Source organism: Oncorhynchus kisutch, linkage group LG17, assembly GCF_002021735.2.
Source record: "Oncorhynchus kisutch isolate 150728-3 linkage group LG17, Okis_V2, whole genome shotgun sequence".
Taxonomy (NCBI): Eukaryota; Metazoa; Chordata; class Actinopteri; order Salmoniformes; family Salmonidae; genus Oncorhynchus; species Oncorhynchus kisutch.
In genome coordinates, this window is record NC_034190.2 from 12,946,600 (window position 1) to 12,972,431 (window position 25,832).

The 25,832-nt window shown below is 43.7% G+C and overlaps 1 protein-coding gene across 1 annotated transcript in view; it reads right to left on the reverse strand.

Annotated features, from left to right (window-relative positions):
• Nucleotides 1-25,832, reverse strand: part of LOC109907188 (alpha-catulin) — a 108,833-nt gene that overhangs the window by 25,949 nt on the left and 57,052 nt on the right. Inside the window, exons 3-7 of the mRNA XM_020505007.2 lie at nt 19,107-19,294; nt 8,834-8,953; nt 1,534-1,623; nt 1,016-1,186; nt 128-328 (exon numbers count right to left, since the gene is read on the reverse strand). Coding sequence (XP_020360596.1) covers nt 128-328; nt 1,016-1,186; nt 1,534-1,623; nt 8,834-8,953; nt 19,107-19,294 — 770 coding nt within the window. The remainder of the gene's footprint in view (nt 1-127; nt 329-1,015; nt 1,187-1,533; nt 1,624-8,833; nt 8,954-19,106; nt 19,295-25,832) is intronic.

Consider the following 25,832-nt stretch of genomic DNA (forward strand, 5'->3'; position numbering starts at 1 on the left):
GACCTACTGTACGCGTGCTCTTAATCATGTAGACGTACGAGTTCATATCTACATGTGTGAGTACATGTATACACGCGAGTGTACAAGTATTTACATGTGTGTGTATGCCCAGTTTATGCCAACATACCGCCTCCCTCCAGGCTGCGATGAGCTGGTCAGTGTCCTGGCGGGCGAGCTGGCAGAGCTGCAGGATGCCCTCTCGGTGCTCGTGGCTGGTGTAGGCCGAGTCAGTGAAGTCCTCTGTCCTCTCCACCACCGCCTCCAGCTGGTCAGACAGAGCTTGCTGGGGCAGTGAGTACAGACCCTCATGCAGACCTTCCACATTGGACTGGGATCACAGACAGAGACACAGTAATGAATACAACAAATTATTTGTCATGCCAATAAAGCATTTCAATTTAATTGACACAGAGTGACAGAGAATAACATTCAAAAGCTCTATGACAAGCTACTGGTAATTCAGGTTGACTAGGGATAATTGACTTATTGTAAAGAACTGGTGCAGAACACCTGGCATGCCTCATGTTTGTATGTCCAGGCCTGTTGTCTGTGCCCAATAATGTTTGTGCCATGTTTGGTGTGGTTACCATGTTGTGCTGCCATGTTGTTGTCATGTGTTGCTGCCATGCTGTGTTGTTGTATTAGGTCTCTCTTTATGTAGTGCTGTGGTGTCTCTCTTGTGGTGATGTGTGTTTTGTTCTATATTTTACATTTTTAATCCCAGCCACCGTCGTCGCAGGAGGTGTTTTGCCTTTTGCTAGGCCGTCATTGTAAATAAGAATTTGTTCTTAACTGACTTGCCTAGTTAAATAAAAGCTAAATAAAAATTGAATAAATATCTTGTGGATAGACTACGTGAACATTACGCTAGATTGTAGTTCGGGGATAACCTAGATTAGTCCAGGCCTAAACCATCGTACTGTAGTTACTATATTAGAACTATATTACAACGTAAAGTGGAGAAAAAAACAAAAACATATGTAATCTATAAGGAAGTCCTTCCCTGTTGTCCGACCTTGAAGTCCTTGATGCCGGTGTAAATGCTGAGGGGTAGGACCTTGGTCTCCCCGCAGGGCCGGGCGTCCGTCACGATCTCCATGACCTGCTCCAGGGCAAATCGCATGCGGTGGAACACGCCATCTTTGTTGATACGCGCCGACTCGCAGTCCGGGTGTCTGAGACACGTCTACAGGGAGAGAGACATGGTTTTACAACTGAGGCTGCATTTACACAGGCAGCCCAATTCTGATCTTTTTACCAATCATAGCAACTCTTTTGCTAATAATTTGGAAAAGTATCAGAATTAGTCTGCTTGTGTGGCAGTCCATGTTCGGAGTCAATTGTAGTAATACAGTCTCTATGTCTCACATCTACTAAACACAAAAACAATGTTTAAAATGGGAAGTTAGTTTTCTGCTTCAAAAAAGCCTATAGAAATTTACGAGCACCAGAAGGACTAATTTGACCCATTCAGTAGCAAGTTTTTCCAGTCCACAGGTTTAATCTACTACATTAGCAGCAGTATGTACTCACCTTGGACGCAGTGAGCAGCATCATGGTGCATTTCTCCAGCACTGCTCTGGCTGCTGCCATCCTGGCCTTCTTATTCTCATCCTTCAGGTCCTAATGGACAGAGACCAACACTGGACAGTTACAGAAGCAGTCTCATCCTTCAGGTCCTAATGGACAGAGACCAACACTGGACAGTTACAGAAGCAGTCTGATCCTTCAGGTCCTAATGGACAGAGACCAACACTGGACAGTTACAGAAGCGGTCTGATCCTTCAGGTCCTAATGGACAGAGACCAACACTGGACAGTTACAGAAGCAGTCTCATCCTTCAGGTCCTAATGGACAGAGACCAACACTGGACAGTTACAGAAGCAGTCTCATCCTTCAGGTCCTAATGGACAGAGACCAACACTGGACAGTTACAGAAGCGGTCTCATCCTTCAGGTCCTAATGGACAGAGACCAACACTGGACAGTTACAGAAGCAGTCTGATCCTTCAGGTCCTAATGGACAGAGACCAACACTGGACAGTTACAGAAGCGGTCTCATCCTTCAGGTCCTAATGGACAGAGACCAACACTGGACAGTTACAGAAGCGGTCTCATCCTTCAGGTCCTAATGGACAGAGACCAACACTGGACAGTTACAGAAGCGGTCTCATCCTTCAGGTCCTAATGGACAGAGACCAACACTGGACAGTTACAGAAGCGGTCTCATCCTTCAGGTCCTAATGGACAGAGACCAACACTGGACAGTTACAGAAGCGGTCTCATCCTTCAGGTCCTAATGGACAGAGACCAACACTGGACAGTTACAGAAGCGGTCTCATCCTTCAGGTCCTAATGGACAGAGACCAACACTGGACAGTTACAGAAGCAGTCTCATCCTTCAGGTCCTAATGGACAGAGACCAACACTGGACAGTTACAGAAGCGGTCTCATCCTTCAGGTCCTAATGGACAGAGACCAACACTGGACAGTTACAGAAGCGGTCTCATCCTTCAGGTCCTAATGGACAGAGACCAACACTGGACAGTTACAGAAGCGGTCTCATCCTTCAGGTCCTAATGGACAGAGACCAACACTGGACAGTTACAGAAGCGGTCTCATCCTTCAGGTCCTAATGGACAGAGACCAACACTGGACAGTTACAGAAGCGGTCTCATCCTTCAGGTCCTAATGGACAGAGACCAACACTGGACAGTTACAGAAGCAGTCTCATCCTTCAGGTCCTAATGGACAGAGACCAACACTGGGCAGTTACAGAAGCAGTCTCGGCTGGTTCCCAAACTTCTCTGATTTGTGAGTGTGGGCCAGTTGTGAGACACCAAATAGACAGAACCATTTTAAGCCTCAACTCAGTCTTGCTAAGAAGAACTGGCTTTGACCTACCAGGGATCTGGACCAGAGCCATGAATGAAGAATAAAATAAATACATGGCTCTGGTCTGGACTAGTGGACCAATTAATGCAAGGGGTCAGTCATTAAAAAAAAAAGCATCCCCCACACAGAGCATATCCGTACCATGTGGAAGAACCGTCAGAGTTCTCGAGCTAAGTTTAGTTAAGGTTTAGTCCTCCGGCCATCAGCGTTATTACTCATAGATTAACCTGGTGAAGCACAACTCAATGCAGTAGAGATCTCAGTAACATCCACTGACTCGCTCATCTCTGTGTTTCAAAGACTAAGCATTTAGTGTGTGTTCCAGAAGGTGGAATCAACTTCTCTCCAGGTACAGAGCCATGTCTTTTATACTGATAACAAGTTCAAACAGGTGCCATTAATACAGGTAACGAGTGGAGGACAGCAGAGCCTCTTAAAGAAGAAGTTACAGGTCTGTGAGAGCCAGAAATCTTGCTTGTTTGTAGGTGACCAAATACTTATTTTCCACCATAATTTGCAAATAAATTCATTTAAAAAATCCTAATGTGATTTTCTGGATTTTTTTCTCTCATTGTCTGTCATAGTTGAAGTGTACCTATGATGAAAATTACAGGCCTCTCTCATCTTTTTAAGTGGGAGAACTTGCACAATTGGTGGCTGATTAAATACTTTTTTTGCCCCACTGTATATATCATTGATTTAATAAAGCCTCATACACACATGGCCTCTTGTTTTCTTAAGGCAGCTCCAAGATGCAGATTTTTCCAATGTAGCTCAGTGCTGTGATTGGCTCAGTGACACTCATGTGGACCCTACGTCACTGCCAAGTCTAAGGGTAGCGCTAGAAAATTCTAGCCCCTTGGGTGCTGCCATAGTTACATTAGAAGCGCCCATCCAAGGTCATTGACCACAGATAAATTGCGTTTAAATCACGTTATATGTACAGTAGCTTTGATTGGACTGATCATGTCAACATCATACTTTCAAAATCTTAGCTAGCAGTCATCATCATGAATCAAGTCAACACTCTACTGGCAAATCCTTGTGATATGAACAGAAATACCGAAGAGAAATTAGATAAAACGTATTGGTGCTCATCGGCCATAAACATTACACAAGTTGGAAATCGCAAATTCAACAATGAGTGGTTTGGAAGGCTCTTTTCCCAGTTTAATGTGATAAACATTGAACATTGGCCATGCTGTTAATGAAGCATGATTTGTGTCGCACTCAAAGCAACTTAACTCGAGACTGCTAAAACTTGACTAAAGTGAGTTCAAGACAACTAGGAAGCCGGGAATAAACGAGCTCTGACTGGGAAAATACGTTTTGAACGGTCATCCAACTCGGAATTGTAAATCCGGCCTATTTCTAGAGCTACGACCTGAAGATCAATGACGTCATCGTGATTCAACCTTGTTTTAGATAAATGTAATCATCTAAATTTGTAAGAGCCTTCATGTCTGCTTATATGCACCTTTTATTTATCCTACAGTTCTGACTTGGTGTCCAGGGAGAACACTAAGAACGGCACATATTCTGAATTCTGTCGTTGTATATTTCAAAAGTGCTAAACAAAGTTATATTGACTACGTCCATCCTAACTCACTCATTGTTTTAATCGAAATTATGGATGGCCTCTTATCAGCTTGTCGTCCCCTTATGCCATAGTTTGTTCATCTCAATTGTCATTAGAAACCACATTTGTTTAAGCAAGTCAGCCATATCAGCTATGTTTTTTTTAAAGGCAGTAAATGAGGCTGAATGAACTGTTTCTGCCAAATAAGGCTCCGCTGATAGCCAGGTGTAGCAGTGGTAAGATGTTGGGACAGCTTTATGTAGGCCCTAACAGTTTGTGGCCACCATTTGTCACTGTTATAGTGCAATTAAATGCATTGTTTAGTGTTGTGGCTTTGCTGGCAAGCATCCCACCTTTAAATTTTTTTGTCCCACCAAGATTTACATGCTAAAATCGCAACTGCTCACCAGACATGTCACCACCCACTGAGCATGTTTTGGATGCGTACTACAGCGTGTTCCAGTTTCCGCCAATATCCGGCAACTTCGCACAGCCATTGAAGAGGGGTGGACAACATTCCACAGGGAAGTTATAACCCTCTGGCATCATTATTTCTTGAAAATGTGTACATACAGTCGTGGCCATCATTTTTTTTTGAATGACAAATATTAAATTTTCACAGTCTGCTGCCTCAGTTTGTATGATGGCAATTTGCATATACTCCAGAATGTTATGAAGAGTGATCGGATGAATTGCAAAGTCCCACTTTGCCATGCAAATGAACTGAATCCCCAAAAAACATTTCCACTGCATTTCAGCCCTGCCACAAAAGGACCAGCTGACATCATGTCAGTGATTCTCTTGTTAACACAGGTGTGAGTGTTGACGAGGACAAGGCTGGAAATCACTATCAGGCTGATTGAGTTCAAATAACAGACTGGAAGCTTCAAAAGGAGGGTGGTGCTTGGAATCATTGTTCTTCCTCTGTCAACCATGGTTACCTGCAAGGAAACACATGCAGTCACCATTGCTTTGCACAAAAAGGGCTTCACAGGCAAGAATATTGCTGCCAGTAAGCTTGCACCTAAATCAACAATTTATCGGATCATCAAGAACTTCAAGGAGAGCGGTTCAATTGTTGTGAAGAAGGCTTAAGGGCAACCAAGAAAGTCCAGCAAGCACCAGGACCGTCTCCTAAAGTTGATTCAACTGCAGGATCGGGGCACCACCAGTACAGAGCAGCAGGCAGGTGTGAGTGCATCTGCACGCACTGTGAGGCAAAGACTTTTGGAGGATGGCCTGCTATCTAGAAGAGCAGCAAATGCGGCACTTCTCTCCAGGAAAAACATCAGGGATAGACTGATATTCTGCAAAAGGTACAGGGATTAGACTGCTGAGGACTGGGGTAAAGTCATTTTCTCTGATTAATCCCATTTCCGATTGTTTGGGGCATCCGGAAAAAAGCTTGTGGAAACAATGCCTTTTCCAGCATGATGGAGCACCTTGCCATAAGGCAAAAGTGATACCTAAATGGCTCGGGGAACAAAACATCGATATTTTGGGTCCATGGCCAGGAAACTCCACAGACCTTAATCCCATTGAGAACCTGTGGTCAATCCTCAAGAGGCGGGTGGACAAACAAAAACCCACAAATTCTGACAAACTTCAAGCATTGATTATGCAAGAATGGGCTGCCATCAGTTAGGATGTGACCCAGAAGTTAATTGACAGCATGACAGGGCGGATTGCAGAGGTCTTGAAAAAGAAGGGTCAACATTACAAATATTGACTCTTTGCATCAACTTCATGTAATTGTCAATAAAAGCCTTTGACACTTATGAAATGCTTGTAATTGTACTTCAGTATTCCATAGTAACATCTGACAAAAATATTGAAAGACACTGAAGCAGCAAACTTTGTGAAAATGTATATGTGTCATTCTCAAAACTTTTGGCCACGACTGTACAAAGATGTATGTACAGTATGTACAGTAATTTGGTCGCTAGAGGGTTTGTTTGACACTCAACAGCCTGATCAACTCTATGCGAAGAACATGTGTGGCGCTGCATGAGTCAAATGGTGGTCACACCAGACTATGACTGGTTTTCTGATTCATGCCCCTAATATTTTTTAAGGTATCTGTGACCAACAGATGCATATCTTTATTTCCAGTCATGTGAAATTATTATTATTAGATTAAGGCCTAATTAATTTACTTATATGAACTGTAACTCAGTAAAATCTATGAAATTGTTACATGTTGCGTTTTATATTTTTGCTCAGTATATATTCTCCTGCTCTTTACTCGGTTAGTCTCAGGAGATTTCCAGACGGAAAACAATGTATTTGAATATTTTCATCTCTATATCATAACGATTCACTTTTCATCAGCTAGCTAGCGCAGTCTGTATCCAGAATAACAACCTATTCCCTGTGTAGTGCACAACTTTTGACCTTATGGGCACTGGTCAAAAGTAGTGCACTATATATGGAATAGGGTGCCAATTTGAACACGTACATAGAGACTGTGTATGACTCAAAGCAGGATTAGCAGACTCTGGCACTACAGGGAACAGAGTTATAACTTTCTGGCATCATTATTTCTTGAAAACATATGATACAAAGATGTACAGTTTTACAACTTAATTTGGCCTCCAGAGGGTTTGTTTGAGGCACATTTTGTTTTGATGACGTAATCACTCCTTTGAGATGTGAGTCAGATTTGACCCACGCATTGGTGCTGCCGCCTGTCTAAACACACCTACACTATCCCTGCTGGTGCAGAGGCCCTGGAGTGTGTGTATTTGCACGTGTGTGAGGGTAGCAGGGGCTCGTCATACATACCCTGCTATCGGTGTCATCTCGTACTCTGAGTGGATGTGGAGCCAACATGGCTCACGGCACTGTACGGTTCTCTCTCCCACACGCACAGACACTCACTTGATTCATTAAGACAGGAGCCTCTTTTTACAAGCTGGAAAGCACATGGCTTTTAGATCTTTATAGTCTCTCTCTCGATTTAATTCAAGGGGCTTTACTGGCATGGGAAACACATGTTTACATTGTCAAAGCAAGTGAAATAAACAATCAAAGTGAACAGTAAATATTACACTCACACAAGTTCCAAAAGAATAAAGACATAAAAAATGTCATGTCTACGTACAGTGTTGTAACGATGTGCAAATAGTTCAAGTACAAAAGGGATAAAAATAGGTTGTATTGGTTGTATTTACAATGATGTTTGTTCTTCACTGGTTGCCTTTTTCTTGTGGCAACATCTCATACATCTGGCTGCTGTGATGGCACACTGTGGTATGGAAATGAGACTTTATTAAAATTGGATTTGAGTTCTTTGTGGGTCTGTGTAATCTGAGGGAAATGTGTCTCTCTAATATGGTCATACATTTGGCAGGAGGTTAGTATCCACCTCATTTTGTGGGCAGTGTGCACATAGCCTGTCATCTCGCGAGAGCCAGGGTTGCCTACGGCGGCCTCTCTCAATAGCAAGGCTATGCTCACTGAGTGTACATAGTCAAAGCTTTCTTTCATTTTGGGTCAGTCACAGTGGTCAGGTGTTCTGCCACTGTGTACTCTCTGTTTAGGGCCAAATAGCATTCTAGTTTGCTCAGTTTTTTTGTTAATTCTTTCCAATGTGTCAAGTAATGATCTTTTTGTTTTCTCATGATTTGGTTGGGTCTAATTGTGTTGCTGTCCTGGGGCTCTGTGGGGTCTGTTTGTGTTTGTGAACAGAGCCGTAGGACCAGCTTGCTTAGGGGACTCTTCTCCAGGTTCATCTCTCTGTAGGTGATGGCTTTTTTATGGAAGGTTTGAGAATTGCTTCCTTTTAAGTGGTCATTAGCGGGTATCGGGCATAATTCTGCTCTGCATGCATTATTTGGTGTTTTACGTTGTACACAGAGGATATTTTGCAGAATTCTGCATGCAGTCTCAATTTGGTGTTTGTCCCATTTTGTGAATTATTGGTTGGTGAGCGGACACCAGACCTCACAACCATAAAGGGCAATGGGTTCTATAACTGATTCAAGTATTTTTAGCCAGATCCTAATTGGCATGTCAAATGTTATGTTAATTTTGATGGCATAGAAGGCCCCTGGAATTTGTATTTGTGGTCCTTAACAACTGGACCTTTTTTTGGAACAGCATTATTTTTTGTCTGACTGAGATTTACTGTCAGGGCCCAGGTCTGACAGAATCTGTGCAGAAGATCTAGGTGCTGCTGTAGGCACTCTATGGTTGTGGACAGAAGCACCAGATCATCAGCAAACAATTTGACTTCAGATTCTAGTAGGGTGAGGCTGGGTGCAGCAGACTGTTCTAGTGCTCTCTCTAACAATGTGAGAGCTGGAGGGGAAAGAAGAGTGGCTTGACCAATACCCTTTCAGAGAGGGACGGTACTCACATTCTGTCTGTCCCCGGTCAGGTGGGCAAACTCCACCATCTGGTTCCCAAACTGGCTGAAGATCTGGACAAACTCCTGGAAGGTGCTCACTCTCTCCAGCTGCTCCAGGGTTACTAGCACCTGGGAAAATCAGGAACACTATTACAGTAACTACAGCTGGGAAGCTCAGGAACACTATTACAGTAACTACAGCTGGGAAGCTCAGGAACACTATTACAGTAACTACAGCTGGGAAGATCAGGAACACTATTACAGTAACTACAGCTGGGAAAATCAGGAACAAACACTATTACAGTAACTACAGCTGGGAAGATCAGGAACAAACACTATTACAGTAACAAGCTGGGAAGCTCAGGAACAAACACTATTACAGTAACAAGCTGGGAAGCTCAGGAACAAACACTATTACAGTAACAAGCTGGGAAGCTCAGGAACAAACACTATTACAGTAACTACAGCAGGGAATCTCAGGGACAAACACTATTACAGTAACTACAGCAGGGAATCTCAGGGACAAACACTATTACAGTAACTACAGCAGGGAATCTCAGGGACACTATTACAGTAACTACAGCAGGGAATCTCAGGAACACTATTACAGTAACTACAGCTGGGAAGCTCAGGAACACTATTACAGTAACTACAGCTGGGAAGCTCAGGAACACTATTACAGTAACTACAGCTGGGAAGCTCAGGAACACTATTACAGTAACTACAGCTGGGAAGCTCAGGAACACTATTACAGTAACTACAGCTGGGAAGATCAGGAACAATATTACAGTAACTAGCTGGGAAGATCAGGAACACTATTACAGTAACTAGCTGGGAAGATCAGGAACACTATTACAGTAACTAGCTGGGAAGATCAGGAATACTATTACAGTAACTAGCTGGGAAGATCAGGAACACTATTACAGTAACTAGATGGGAAGATCAGGAACACTATTACAGTAACTAGATGGGAAAATCAGGAACACTATTACAGTAACTACCACACATTACACATAACCACTCTCACTTAAACATCAAATATTATACACAGAATTCAAACATGTCAACAGCTTTCTGTCCGAACCAGGTCTTGAGAGATGAACTAAAGGTGTTGTGAGAGATACTACATTGATGTGTGTCAATGGGGTTCTAGATACAGAACGAGGCAGCAAAGCAAATTATTACACAGACTCAACGTGGGCCTCGTCATACAAGTGATGGCCATCACATTCACTTTCAAGCCAAAGTGTTCAGTAGACCAGCTTGTCATGACTGACTGACTTCAACAACATAGAGGACCTGTCTGTAGAAACATGAAAAGGTCATTGTGACAGCAAGTGGAATTGTGTCCCATTCGTCTGGTGAACGGGGTGAGAGATGGAGCGAGGGAAGGGAAGGAGGATGGGCCTAAGGCTGGGTGGCACTTGAGATACCAATCAAATCACAGTGATTTACCCCAATCCCCTTTACTGTTCACACTGGAACACACAATGTGGGGTAAGGGGTGACCTGTGATTTCTCTGCAAAAGGGAAAAGGGACGGAGTAAATGTTGTGTGTGTTACATAATGACATATGATTTTTATATTGTCATATTGGCCTCTCATTCCGGGATTTGTGGTATTACCAGCTTAGTACACACGGGGACGCCAAAAAACAACAACAAAAACACATTGGGCATCTGTTACAAGAATGCTAACAAAATTAGCACAAGTAATAGCGAATTTCTATGGAGGCTGCTAGCTAAATATGCAAACAAAGCAAACTGATTGCCCAGTATAGCATCCATGATTCGTGTCATCGATTGGCCAGTCTATTTTGTTGATCTATTTTTTTTTATCTGAAATGACTAGGTGATTTAGTGGTTCTATTTCCGTTGTAATTTTGAGATCTTACTCGATGACAAACATCAGCTTCAACTGAGAACATGTTTTTCCATTTTTTTTTTTTTTTACATAACACGAAGGTAGGAGCAACTGTCATTTTTGGTGAGTCTTAACATTTACAATCGAGTGTGAACGACAGACATTGTGCAAATTAACAAAGTTGAGACGCATGCTTGTCTGCTCTGAAGCGGCATGTGCACACGCTGTGGGTCTGGAGTCACTAGGGCAACGGGCCTGCCTGCTCTGCTCGGAGAAGATGGGGGAGGAGCAGACAGAGAACGGAGAGGAGAAAAATGCAAGGAAATCAAAAAATAGCAGTGGCAGCTGTACATATAACTCATCCAAAGGGCGTTGAGTTCTTAAAAACGGTACAAAGTACATAATACTATGCCCCGTCACCTTATTAGTTCAGTAACTTACTCAGGGGTCGCGTTAAAGCATAATTAATTTAATGCAGGAAAAACATAATACACGTAATAAATCTCATGCTGCGTTTTGTAAACGCATATCTAAAATGCTTATTGTAATTTCTGCTTGGCATCATACTAACTTTGTGCTTCAGTTGCACAATTCACGAACAGGCATTCTATCAGCAGACAGCGCTCTGGCTGATGTGTAGGTTTTTCTCAATGTGTAGCCACTAGCCAGCCGACTTATCTCCGGTAAAATTCCAGATTAACTTTAAACAAAACATTAGGAAATGTAGCTAGCTACATAATTTCCATGATAAATAGAAATATGATGGACATGCACTGTTTTTGCAACAACAACAAAAAACTAATAGAGTTCCAATTCTGTTCATGAAAATTAAGCTATTTGGGTATTGCACGAATTTTCTGTGAAGGAAAACTATAGTTTTCCGGTCCCCCAATAGGCAAGATTAGGCCGTCGCCTATGGCAGCACTCGAATGAGGAGGCATTTTGACAATTGGCTGCCGCACTCCGGTGCCCGTGATCGGTTACTACACCGCCCGCGGGACCCAAGCCACCAGATCATAGCGTTGCTGCAGTTCCCGCCCCCACCCCATTCCTGCTTCTCTTGAAGTTCACTCCCACTATTTTTGGTAGCTATGGTGATGTGTGTTATGGTTTTATCCAATTGAGAAATATGAATAAAAATGAATAATTGTGTGTGACGAAGACGATTAGTGATTTAAGGCAACAGCCTAACCTAGCATGTTAACGTTAGCTAGCTACTACTTGTGGATATAATTTTAGCTGAAAGAAATCTAGAGATTTGAAACAATTTGCTACCATATCTAAGAGACAAACTATCAGGAAGTGATTTTTTTTTTTTAAACAATGAGAAAAGAGGCACAATCTATAAACCAAAGAAATTCGCTGGTGAAATGTATAAGTGTGCAGCAATGTCCATCAGCCGGTGTGGAGAATGACACGCCTACGAGGACAGGCCATTCATACAACGAGCCCCCGTTCGCTGATTCTAGCAGCGAAGAGGGCAAACCGGAGGAGTCCAGCCATGCACTTCCACTGATGAGGACAGCTCTCTGGCTGGACAAGAACAGGTGGGTCGCACCAGGCCTAGCCATACCTCCAAACAATGCCAGCGAAGACCCTACTATCTTGGACCCAGACTTGTCGCTCCCACTCCCTGATGACAGTAGTGGTGCTGTTGCTAAATCCGATGCCCAGACAAAAAACATAGAAAGATCCCAGAGAGTGACCAAAATATATGAATGGATCTTTACAAGATAAGTTAGTGCAGGCTGGGCCACATCAGGATAAGGAGGGGAATTTCCCAAGAGATGTTTTCGGTGGCCCACTACAATAGGAGGATGGCGAACGGGGAGAGACCCTCTATGACTCTGTTGAAGAAAAAAAACACTTTCAACATAAAACGCTACCCCTGTCAATACACAGCCGGACTTACCTGCTCCCGCTTTCTCACTTTGTGCTATTTACTAACAGACACGTGACTGGATAAACTGTTATGGGGAACTACAGGTAACAAAAATATAAAAGCGAAAATGTCAACGATTTGACTGAGTTACAGTTCATATAAGGAAATCAGTCAATTTAAATAAATTCATTAGCCCCTAATCTATGGATTTTACGACTGGGTGGGGTGCAGCCAGGCCCACCCACTGGGGAGCCAGCCCCAGCCAATCAGAAAGGGTTTTTCCCCACAAAAGTGCATTATTACAGATAGAAATACATCTCAGTTTCTTCAGCTGTCCGGGTAGCTGGTCTCAGACCATCCCACAGGTGAAGAAGTTGGGTGTGGAGTTCCTGGGCTGGCGTGGTTACATGTGGTCTGCGGTTGTGAGGCCGGTTGCACATACTGCCAAATTCTCTAAAATGATGTTGGAGGCGGCTAGAGAAATGAACATTCTATGGCAACAGCTCTGGTGGACATTACTGCAGTCAGCATGCCAATTGCACACTACCTCAAAACTTGAGAGTTCTGTGGCATTGTGTTGGGTGATAAAACTGCACATGTTAGAGTGGCCTTTTATTGTCCTCAGGGCAGGGTGCACCTGTGAATTATCGTGGTGTTTAATCAGCTTCTTGATATGCCACACCTGTCAGGTGGATGGATTATCTTGGCAAAGGAGAAATGCTCACTAACAGGATAGGAAAAAAAAGTGTGTGCCCAGAATTTGAGAGAAATAAGCTTCTTGTGCGTACAGAACATTTCTGGCATCTTTTATTTCAGCTCATGAAACATGGGACCAATATGTTACGTTGCGTTTATACAGTGTGGAGAACAAGTATTTGATACACTGCCAATTTTGCAGGTTTTCCTACTTACAAAGCATGTAGAGGTCTGTCATTTTTATCATACGTACACTTCAACTGTGAGAGACGGAATCTAAAACAAAAATCCAGAAAATCACATTGTATGATTTTTAAGTAATTCATTTGCATTTTATTGCATAACATAAGTATTTGATACATCAGAAAAGCAGAACTTAATATTTGGTACAGAAACCTTTGTTTGCAATTACAGAGATCATATGTTTCCTGTAGTTCTTGACCAGGTTTGCACACACTGCAGCAGGGATTTTGGCCCACTCCTCCATACAGACCTTCTCCAGATCCTTCAGGTTTCGGAGCTGTCGCTGGACATCCTGTGGCTATTTCCAAATAACCCAGTATACGGTATACAGTCTTAGCGAAATACAGTGCCTTGCAAAATAATTAATCCCCCTTAGCGTTTTTCCTATTTTGTTGCATTACAACCTGTAATTTAAATAGATTTTTATTTGGATTTCATGTAATGGACATACACAAAATAGTCCAAATTGGTGAAGTGAAATTTAAAAAATAACCTGTTTCAAAAAATTCTAAAAAGTGTTGCGTGCATATGTATTCACCCCTTTCACTATGAGGCCCATAAATAAGATCTGGTGCAACTAATTACCTTCAGAAGTCACAATTAGTTAAATAAAGTCCACCTGTGTGCAATCTAAATGTCACATGATCTGTCACATGATTTCAGTATATATACACCTGTTCTGAAAGGCCGCAGAGTCTGCAACACCACTACGCAAGGGCCCCCACCAAGCAAGCGGCACCATGAAGACCAAGGAGCTCTCCAAACAGGTCAGGGACAAAGTTGTGGAGAAGTACAGCTCAGGGTTGGGTTATAAAAAACTTTGAACATCCCACATAGCACCGTTAAATCCATTATTAAAAAATGCAAAGAATATGGCACCACAACAAATTTGCCAAGAGAGGGCCGCCCACCAAAATTCACGGACTAGGCAAGGACGGGATTAATCAGAGGCAACAAAGAGACCAAAGATAACCCTGGAGCTGCAAAACTCCACAGAGGAGATTGGAGTATCTGTCCATAGAACCAATTTAAGCCATACACGCCACAGAGCTGGGCTTTATGGAAGAGTGGCCAGAAAAAAGCCATTGTTTAAAGAAAAAAATAAGCAAACACGTTTTGTGTTCCCCAAAAGGCATGTGGGAGACTCCACCAACATATGGAAGAAGGTACTCTGCTGAGATGAGATTAAAATTGAGCTTTTTGGCCATCAAGGAAAACGCAATGTCTGGCACAAACCCAACACCTCCCATCACCCCCACAGTGAAGCATGGTGGTGGCAGCATCATGCTGTGGGGATGTTTTTCATTGGTAGGGACTGGGAAACTGGTCAGAATTGAAGGAATGATGAATGGCGCTAAATACAGGGAAATTCTTGAGGGAAACCTGTTTCAACCTTCCAGAGATTTGAGACTGGGACAGAGGTTCACCTTCCAGCAGGACAATGACCCTAAACATACTGCTAAAGCAACACTCGAGTGGTTTAAGGGGAAATCCATCTAGGAAGGCAAAGCCCAGACCTCAATCCAATTGAAAATCTGTGGTATGACTTAAAACCCATCCAACTTGAAGGAGCTGGAGCAGTTTTGTCTTGAAGAATGGGCAAAAATCCCAGTAGCTAGATGTGCCAAGCTTAGAGACATACCCCAAGAGACTTGCAGCTGTAATTGCTGCAAAAGGTGTCCTTACAAAGTATTGACTTTGGGGGGGTGGAATAGTTACGCAAGCTCAAGTTGTCCGTTTTTTTCTTATTTCTTGCATCTTCAAAGTAGTAGGCATGTTGTGTAAATCAAAAATGGTACAAACCCAACAAATCTATTTTAATTCCAGGTTGTAAGGCAACAAAATATGAAAAATGCCAAGGGGGTGAATACTTACGCAAGCCACTGTATATACCTTGATAATATGCTACCAGGAATCTCTGTATTGCATTTAGATATAACTTGCTCTGACCTGAGACATGAATCACCCAACAAAGATGCATGGTTTGACCTTTTTATTTTATTTATTTCACCTACATCCAATTTGCTGAGTAGTGTTGGAGGCTATTTTGTAAATTACATGGCCGAAGTCAGGGATCCGTAGGATAGTCAGTTTTACGAGGGTATGTTTGGCAGCATGAGTGAAGGATGCTTTGTTGAGAAATAGGAAGCCGATTCTAGATTTAATTTTGGATATGGAGATGCTTAATGTGAGTCTGGAAGGAGAGTTTACAGTCTAACCAGACACCTAGGTATTTGTAGTTGTCCACATATTCTAAGTCAGAACCGTCCAGGGTAGCGATGTTGGACGGGCGGGCAGGTGTGGGCAGCGATCGGTTGAAGAGCATTCATTTAGTTTTACTTGCATTTAAAAGCAATTGGAGGCCACGGAAGGAGAGTTGTATGGCATTGAAGCTCGTCTGGAGGTTAGGACAGTGTCCAAAGAAGGGCCAGAAGTATACAGAATGGTGTCGTCTGCGTAGAGGTGGAACTGTGAATCACCAGCAGCAAGAGCGACATCATTGATGTATACAGAGAAGAGAGTCGGCCCGAGAATTGAACCCTGTGGCACCCCCATAGAGACTGCCAGAGGTCTGGACAACAGGCCCTCCGATTTGACACACTGAACTCTATCTGAGAAGTAGTTGGTGAACCAGGCGAGGCAGTCATTTGAGAAACCAAGGCTGTTGAGTCAGCCAATAAGAATGTGGTGATGGACAGAGTCAAAAGCCTTGGCCAGGTCGATGAATACAGCTGCACAGTATTGTCTCTTATCGATGGTGGTTATGATATCGTTTAGGACCTTGAGCGTGGCTGAGGTGCACCCATGACCAGCTTGAGCGTGGCTGAGGTGCACCCATGACCAGCTTGGAAACCAGATTGCATAGCGGAGAAGGTACGGTCAAACATCAGCTATCTGAGCAGCTAACCGATCGCTGCAGCTGTACATAGTCTATTGGTAAATAGCCCACCCTTTTCACCTACCTCATCCCCGTACTGTTTCTATTTATTTACTTTTCTGCTCTTCTGCACACCAATATCTCTACCTGTACATGACCATCTGATCTTTTATCACTCCAGTGTTAATCTGCAAAATTGTAATTATTTGCCTACCTCCTCATGCCTTTTGCACACATTGTATATAGACCCCCCCTTCGTTTTCTACTGTGTTATTGACTTGTTAATTGTTTACTCCATGTGTAACTCTTTGTTGTATGCTCACACTGCTATGCTTTATCTTGGCCAGGTCGCAGTTGCAAATGAGAACTTGTTCTCAACTAGCCTACCTGGTTAAATAAAGGTGAAATAAATAAAAATAAATAACGGTGGGATTCGAAATGGTCGGTGATCTGTTTGTTAACTTGGCTTTCAAAGACCTTAGACAGGCAGGGTAGGATAGATATATCACCCAACAAATATACATGGTTTGACCTGGCATGCATAATCCAACAAAGATACATGGTTTGACCTGACATGCATCACCCAACAAAGATACATGGTTTGACCTGACATGCATCACCCAACAAAGTCAGCTGATGCATAATGCATCAAACCTGTCACACCTCAGACCCCCCAAAAATATCATCCATTATATAATGCTGTGATCCATCCATCTGGAGTAGTGTGTATGTGTGTGTGTGTGAGAGAGAGAGAGAGAGATGTTGTGAGTGTGATGGTGTGTGTGTGTGTGCGTGCACATGTGTGCGTCAGAGGCTTGGTCTGTCTCTCGAAGGGTAAACAGTAGTGACATCCTGCCGGCCAGGCAGAAGAGCTATGCTGTTATCAGACAGAGACAGGGTTCAAAATTAAATTGTGTTTGCCAGTAATGGGAGCAGCCCCGTCGCCCGTCTGTCCAAACAGGCCTTACTAGACTAGACGGGATTAGGCCCTTACCCCCCCAGGACCCTGTGTGTGAGTACATCCTCTTCCTGAAAGCACCAGGTAGAGAAACGGTAAATGTGCTTCTTCCATTATCCCCAGAGCAGCAGAGGATGGAGTTCTCCTGCACTAGATCATGGAGCTCTGATAAGATCTGAAAGACTAGATGGAGTGGCCAGTGCTGGGCATTTGTGTCTTTGTGTGTGTATTATGTCAGTGAAGGCTCCTTAGAGGAGGAAGGGAAGGACAATCCTCCTCAGTGAATTTCATAAAAATAGTGAAACAAAAAAAGTATATTTATAGACACTATACTAAATATATTCACGTCAACAAATACTTGATTAAAACACACCATTTTGCAATGGAGGTCTACAGTAGCCTCAACAGCACTCTGTAGGGTAGCACCATGGCGTAGCCGGAGGACAGCTAGTTTCCGCCCTCCACTGGGTACATTGATTTCAATATAAAACCTAAACGTGGTTCTCACCCCTTTCCATAGACTTACACAGTAATTATGACAACTTCTGGATGACGTCCTCCAACCTATCAGAGCTCTTGCAGCGTGGACTGAAATGCTGTCCACCCAATCAAAGCACAAGCTACAGTTAGCTAGCACTGCAGTACATAACACGTGGTGAGTAGTTGACTCAAAGAGAGAGAAAGAAACAAGGAGAAAGCTATATATTTCCTTTTTTTTCTCTCACTTAGCTAGCAAATGCAGCTATCGAGTTTAGCCTGTTTACCCGGCTCAAACAGGGATGGAAGCTATGTTACCTAGCTGGCTATGGCTATCCAATACTGGAACTCTGGTAAGCTTTTGGTTATATACATTTTTTGGCCCCGGGGCCCATGGGTGTAACTGCTAAACTGCTTGCTAACTGTACAATTTACTGCATGATTGTAGCAGGGTTACTAATGTTTTAGTTCTAGTAGCTATGTTGACTTGATGTTAGCTAATATGGTGACAATGATGTAAGCTGTGTGTTGCGGTTATGATATGAAGGTTTGGCTTAGAAAGTTTTTTTTGCCTGGTCACAGACAGCTGATGTGTTGTGCATTTAAGTCCACAAGTGAATGGAAAAGGTGAGAGCGCGTAGATGCGAATTATCCAACAATCAAAGGGTTCATGCTGTTTGTATGTGGCTGGTATGAAAGTGAACAGTGTTTGCGCGTGATCAGGGATGTATTTATTCGACCGATTCTGTTGAAACACTTTTAACGGGGGGTAAACATACCTTTGTCCAATAGAAAGTTTGGTTTGCAACTGTCGACTAATGATTACACCGTCGATCAGCTAGATGCAGGCAAGATTGACACATTCAATACCTCCATGTACAATGTCTGTCACCTTGATTACTCATATTTCTCGACCTGTGCACCTACGTTGTAAAATTTAATTCATGGGCTAGATTGTAGCAACCTCGTGATGGATATAGGGAGCACGTGACTCATGTAGTAGCCTAAACCTATTGATCTTACATTAAGCTGGGTGAATGGAATATGAATGACAATTTCCATTACAGCATATTGGATGACTATGAGCTATGCTCATAAACAAAATCATAATAATTGTCCTGCCTCATCTTAAAATGGCAGACTGCCACTGGTGTGTGTGTGTGTGCACAGCTGCTTGCATGTGTGTCTCTACTTTGTTCTGTGTGTATCTATGGCCCTATATCGAAATGTATATTGTGTTTATGGTGTGCATGCATCCCACTGTGTGGTCGGAATCGGTACCTACTTTGTTGCGTGAGGTGATGATCTGTTTGATGACGATGCGGTCTGCGAGGACCAGGACTTTGGTGACGGAGGAGAGGAGCATGCGGGCAGCCTTCACCATGCCTGTCCTTTTACTGAACACCGTCTTGCGTCCATCCACAAGGGGGGCCACCGGCATCCCAACATCTGTCAGCTTGGCTATGGCATCCCCTAGGACAAAAAGGACAAAAAGGAGGTAGAGAATGATGGTGATAATGGTGGGGGTGATGATGATGAGGAGGATCAAATCTATAGGAATTTTCAGCATACAAACACCATACAACATTTTCAGAGGTACCATGTAAACTGTATCTCCATGTTCTAATACTTGGTCAAACTGCTTCACAGTGGTAATTGTGTTTTCAAACCACCCTGCCGGAGAGCTATTCATTTAGTGTTTCGTGCATTATCCAAAATTGTGTTAAAAAAAAACTGACATCCAGAATTGAGCTTTGGTTTCTTTGAGATGTTTAGCGAGCTAAAGCCCCTTTGGTTCCCTTCCCATGGTTGGTGCCCCCTCTCCTGTCAGTCAACAGCAGCACCATGAATCCCAGTAGGAACATCTCATCAACCCGGTGGCACTGCAGCAATGTGATGCCAGCCAATGCCAGGGCCCAATTTACAGGCCCTCTGAGATGCATGACCAGGCCATTTCAATCTAAGTCACTGGTACACTGGAGGGTCGTAGTTTGTTCATGAAACTCCAAAACAATCCTAGGTGGGCGAAGGAAAAAGGCTTTAAAAGGAAAATGAACACACAAATACTTAAACACCATAAGAGTATGGTAGAGAGAGAGAGAGGGAGGAGGGCGAAGAGAGAGAGACGTGAATTATGTTGGATACATGGTTGGCCTCCTTATTTTGGTTGGCTTGCATTCCAAAAGGAAGTGTACTGATTGCATCCGACAGCCCTTTGTCGATGCCAGAATGCCCCAAACCAGCTGAAACATTCAGCCTGGCTCACAAAGAATGCTGCTGAACCCCAGAATAGGCTCTGGAATAAGCATGGAGCATGGTGATGCTATGCCAGAATCCCCCACCATCAATTTTTTTATTGGTCCCATACATTAATATCTGCTAACCATGTGTGAGTGTAGCAAAATGCTTGTCCTTCTAGTTCCTACAGTGCAGTAATATCTAACAAGTAATCTAACAATTCCCAACAACTATTTAATCCACACAAATCTAAATGATGAATGAGAATATATACGCATAAATATATGGATGAGCGATGGCCGAGCAGGAATAGGCAAGGTGCAATAGATAGTATAAAATACAGTATTATACATATGAGTAATGCAAGATACGTAAACATTATTAAAGTGACATTGTTTAAAGTGACATTGTTTAAAGTCTCATTGTTTAAAGTGACTAGTGATCCATTTATTAAAGTGGCCAGTGATTGGGTCTCAGTGTAGGCATCAGCCTCTGAGTTAGTGATGGCTGTTTAGCAGTCTGATGGCCTTGAGATAGGTGTTTTTCAGTCTCTCGGTCCCAGCGTTGATGCACCTGTGCTGACGTCGCCTTCTGGATGGTATGGATGATAGCGGTGTGAACAGGCAGTGGCTCGGGTGGTTGTTGTCCTTGATGATCTTTTTGGCCTTCCTGTGACATCGGGTGCTGTAGGTGTCATGGAGGGCAGATAGTTTGCCCCCAGTGATGCGTTGTGCAGACCGCACCACCATCTGGAGAGCCTTGCGGTTGTGGGCGGTGCAGTTGCCTTAACAAGCTGTGATACAGCCCGACGTGATGCTCTCGATAGTGCATCTGTAAAAGTCTGTGTGTTTTAGGTGAGAAGCCAAATTTCTTCAGCGTCCTGAGCTTGAAGAGGTGTTGCACCTTCTTCACCACACTGTGTGTGGGTGGACTATTTCAATTTGTCTGTGATGTGTACGCCGAGGAACTTTCCACCTTCTCCACTACTGTCCCTTTGATGTTTCCTGAAATCCACAATCATCTCCTTTGTTTTGTTGACGTGAGAGGTTGTTTTCCTGACACCACACTCCGAGTGCCCTCACCTCCTCCCTGTAGGCTGTCTCGTCGTTTTTGGTAATCAAGCCCACTACTGTTGTGTTGTCTGCAAACTTGATGATTGAGACGTGCATGGCCACACAGTCGTAGGTGAATAGGGAGTACAGGAGGGGGCTGAGAATGCACCCTTGTGGTGCCCCAGTGTTGAGCGTCAGCGAAGTGGAGATGTTGTTTCCTACCTTCACCATCTGGGGCGGCCCGTCAAAGTCCATGACTCAATTGCACAGGGCAGGGTTGAGATCCAGGGTTGAGCTTGGAGGGTCCTATGGTGTTGAAAGCTGAGCTGTAGTCAATGAACAGCATTCTTACATAGGTATTCCTCTTGTCCAGATGGGATAGGGCAGTATGCAGTGTGATGGCGATTGCATCGTCTGTGGACGCAGTCCTTGTTAGCGGGCCGCGATGGTGGCACTGTATTATCCTCAAAGCGGACAAAGAAGGTGTTTAGTTTGTCTGGAAGCCTGACGGTGTATGTGACGTGGCTGGTTTTGTTTTTGTTGTCCTTGATTTCCTATAGACCCTGCCACATACGCCTTGTATCTGAGCCGTTGAATTATGACTCCACTTTGTTCCTGTACCGGCATTTCGCTTCTTTGATGGCCTTGCGGAGGGAATAACTACACTGTTTACACTCAGCCATACTCCCAGATCTCTTTCCATGGCTAAATGCGGTGGTTCACGCTTTCAGTTTTGCGCGAATGCCACCAGCCATCCACGGTTTCTGGTTAGGGCAGGTTTTAATAGTCACAGTGGGTACAACATCTCCAATGCACCTCCTAATAAACTCACTCACCGAGTCAGCGTATAGATCAATGTTGTTCTCTGAGGCTGACCGGAACATATCCCAGTCCGTGTGATAATAACAATCATGAAGCGTGGATTCCTCTTGGTCAGACCAGTGTTGAATGGTTCTAGTCACTGGTACATCCTGTTTGAGTTTCTGCCTATAAGACGGTAGGAGCAAGATGGCATCGTGGTCGGATTTGCCAAAGGGAGGTCTTTGTATGTATAAGTGTTCCCCTACAGTGTTGCTTCACTACAGTGTTGTATTCTTGTTCTAGGCCTGACTGCTGACGGTGTGTTAGTTCCCCCATTTATTCACCATGTCTCTTTATCACTAAGCTCTCTTTCATTGGGAATTATTTTCTGCTGCTTGGTATTTGAAAGGGGTGAACACTTGACTTCATTAAAACCTGTGGAGTCTTTACCATAAGGATAGTCTTATAACAGGGTGATTGTGATGCTATGTAGTCTACAGCCTGCAGGTTGCACTGACTTGGACAGTTAGAGATACAGGGCCAGGGCCCCTTTAAACACTGACTATCCAAAACTCTTAATACAGTAGTTGCCTCCTAAAACGTCAGCTAGCGACATTAATTTGTTTGGGCTGGTCCAGCAGAACAGACTGAAACCAACAAATCCGCCTCAGTGGCCCCTATCTACAATGTCGTACCATGATGGAGATCACCAAATTAAAGTAATGTAATCACCTTATTTATTTAATTATGCTGCCTGCATGCCTGTCTGTCTGCCTCCCTGCTTGCCTCCATTGCCTGCTTGCGCTGGAGGAGGCCCGCTTAGTCTCTCCCTCCCTCTGGCTACACGTTAAGAGGCTATCAATCCATCAAGCCTTTCCTGCAGATTTAAAGCTTTACCTCCCTTCCCTTTCTCTTTTCATCACAGAGAAGACAACTTCATTCCGTTCCAAAACGACAGAGGGAAAAGTACACTCTTTTTCAGATTCTCAATAGAGTATAGAAGGTAAGAAAATGGCAGATAGGAGTAGAAGGAATCAATTGGCCAGTGGACCACTCTGGCTGACGATTCCCACCAGCTCTCTTTTGTCTGGGTTTAGCCCTTTTCAAATCAGCACACTGGGGGATTAAAGACATTGTTACACATGCCGCTTCTCCCAAACAAACCTATTATCCCCTGTGTTGGGGGTCTAAATACTTACCCTGTGAAATTTTGTTTTGGACTTATCAACATGATAAGACTGCGATTGGGCTTCAGGCCTTAGGCTTCGTCCCCATATTTATCTTGCCATTTTTAAATAGCAAAGCCGGCTCAAAAATACATTACACTGTTCGGTTGAATGGGTGTTGATAGCCGTGGTGTAGATATCCTCCTCCCACGAAAAGTGTTGAAAGAGGGGGAAACGGCTCTCTCCCCCTCCCTCTCCAAGGGCTTTATTGGCATGGGAAACATTTGTTAACATTGCCAAAGCAAGTGATGTAGATAACAAACAAAAGTTAAATAAACAATACAAATTAACAGTAAACATTACACTCACAAAAGTTCCAAAAGAATAAAGACATTTCAAATTGTGTCATATACACAGCGTTGTATATGTATGATGGAGAAGATGGATGCCGTTTTAACCAACCGTGCTATTTTGTTAGTAACCTATTTTGTACATAATGTTGCTGCTACCGTCTCGTATGACCGAAAAGAGCTTCTGGACATCAGAACAGCGATTACTCACCTCGAATTGGACAAATCATTTTTCTTTAATGAAAAGGCCCTCATCCACGTCATTCGCAGGAGGAAGAAACAGAGATTTCACGGAAGGAGATCGGAGAGCCTAGTGAGGATCAGACAACAGATGGCTAATCCGCCTTTGCCATCCGTAGTGCTAGCCAACATTCAATCGATGGAAAATAAATGGGATGAACTAAGAGTACGTATATCCTACCAACGGGACCTTGAAAACTGTAATATAATATGTTTCACTGAGTTGTGGCTGAACAACGACATTAATAACATACAGCTGGCGGGTTATACACTTCATCGGCAGGACATGGGGCTGCATCCTATGTATATTTGTAAACAACAACTAGTGCACGATAGCTAAGGAAGTCTCAAGGTTTTGCTCGCCTGAGGTAGAGTATCTCATGATAAGCTGTAGACCACACTATCTACCTAGAGAGTTTTCATCTGTATTATTTTTTAGCTGTCTACATACCACCACAGACCGATGCTGGCACTAAAACCACACTCATGGAGCTGTATACCGCCATAAGCAAACTGGAAAAGGCTCATCCAGAGGGGGCGCTCCTAGTGGCCAGGGACTCTAATGTAGGGAAACTTAAATCAGTTTTACCAGCATGTTAAATGTGTAACCAAAAACACGACCACCTTTACTTCACACACAAAGACGCATACAAAGCTCTCCCTCGCCCTCCATTTGGCAAATCTGACCATAATTCTATCCTTACATGCTTCAAAGCAAAAATTAAAGCAGAAAGCATCAGTGACTAGATCAATCAAACAGTGGTCAGATGAAGCAGATGCTAGACTACAGGACTGTTTTTCTAGCACAGACTGGAATATGTTCCAGGATTCTTCCGATGACATTGAGGATTACACCACATCAGTCACTGGCTTCATCAATAAATGCATCAATGATGTCATCCCCACAGTGACTGTAGGTACCTACCCCAACCAGAAGCCATAGATTACAGGCAACATTCGCGCTGAGCTAAAGTGAAGAGCTGCAGCTTTCAAGGAGCGGGACTCTTAACCCGAAAGCTTATAAGAAATCCCGCTATGCCCTAAATAACGTCTATGCTCGCTTCGAGGCAAGTAACACTGAAACATGCATGAGAGCATCAACTGTTCCGGATGACTGTGATCACGCTCTCCGCAGCCGATGTGAATAAGACCTTTAAACAGGCCAACAATCACAAGGCCGCAGGGCCAGACGAATTACCACAACGTGTACTACGAGCATGCGCTGACCAACTGGCATGTGTCTTCACTGACATTTTCAACCACTCCCTGTGAGTCTGTAATACCAACATGTTTCAAGTACAGACCATCATAGTGTTCTTTGGCACAGGGACTAAGGTAACCTGCCTAAATGACACCCGACCCGTAGCACTCACGCCTGTAGCCATGAAGTGCTTTGAAAGGCTGGTTATGGCTCACATCAACACCATTATCCCAGAAACCCTAGACCCACTCAAATTTGCATACTGCCCCAACAGATCCACAGATGATGCAATCTCTAATTCACTCCACACTGCCCTTTCCAACCTGGGGTAAAGGAACACCAATGTGAGAATGCTATTCATGGACTACAGCTCAGCATTCAACACCATAGTGCCCTCAAAACTCACTACTAAGCTAAGGACCTTGGGACTAAACACCTCCCTCAGCAAATGGATCCTGGACTTCCTGACGGGCCACCCCCAGGTGGTAAGGGTAGGCAACAACGCATCCGCCACGCTGATACGCAACACGGGGGCCCCTCTGGGGTGCTTGCTCAGTCCCCTCCTGTACTCCCTGTTCACTCATGACTGCACAGCCAGGCACGACTCCAACACCACCATTAAGTTTGCCTATGACAACAGTGGTAGGCCTGATAACTAACAACGATGAGACGCCTATAGGGAGGTCAAAGACCTGACCATGTGGTGCAAGGACAACAACCTCTCCCTCAATGTGATCAAGACAAAGCAGTTGATATGGACTACAGGAAAAGGACGACCACACACGCCCCCATTCTCATCGACGGGGATGTAGTGGAGCAAGTTGAGAGCTTCAAGTTCCTTGGCGTCCATATCACCAACAAACATGGTCCAAGCACACCAAGTCATGAAAAGGGCACAAAAAAAACCTATTCCCACTCTAGAGACTGAAAAGATTTTGCACGGGTACTCGGATCCTCAAAAGG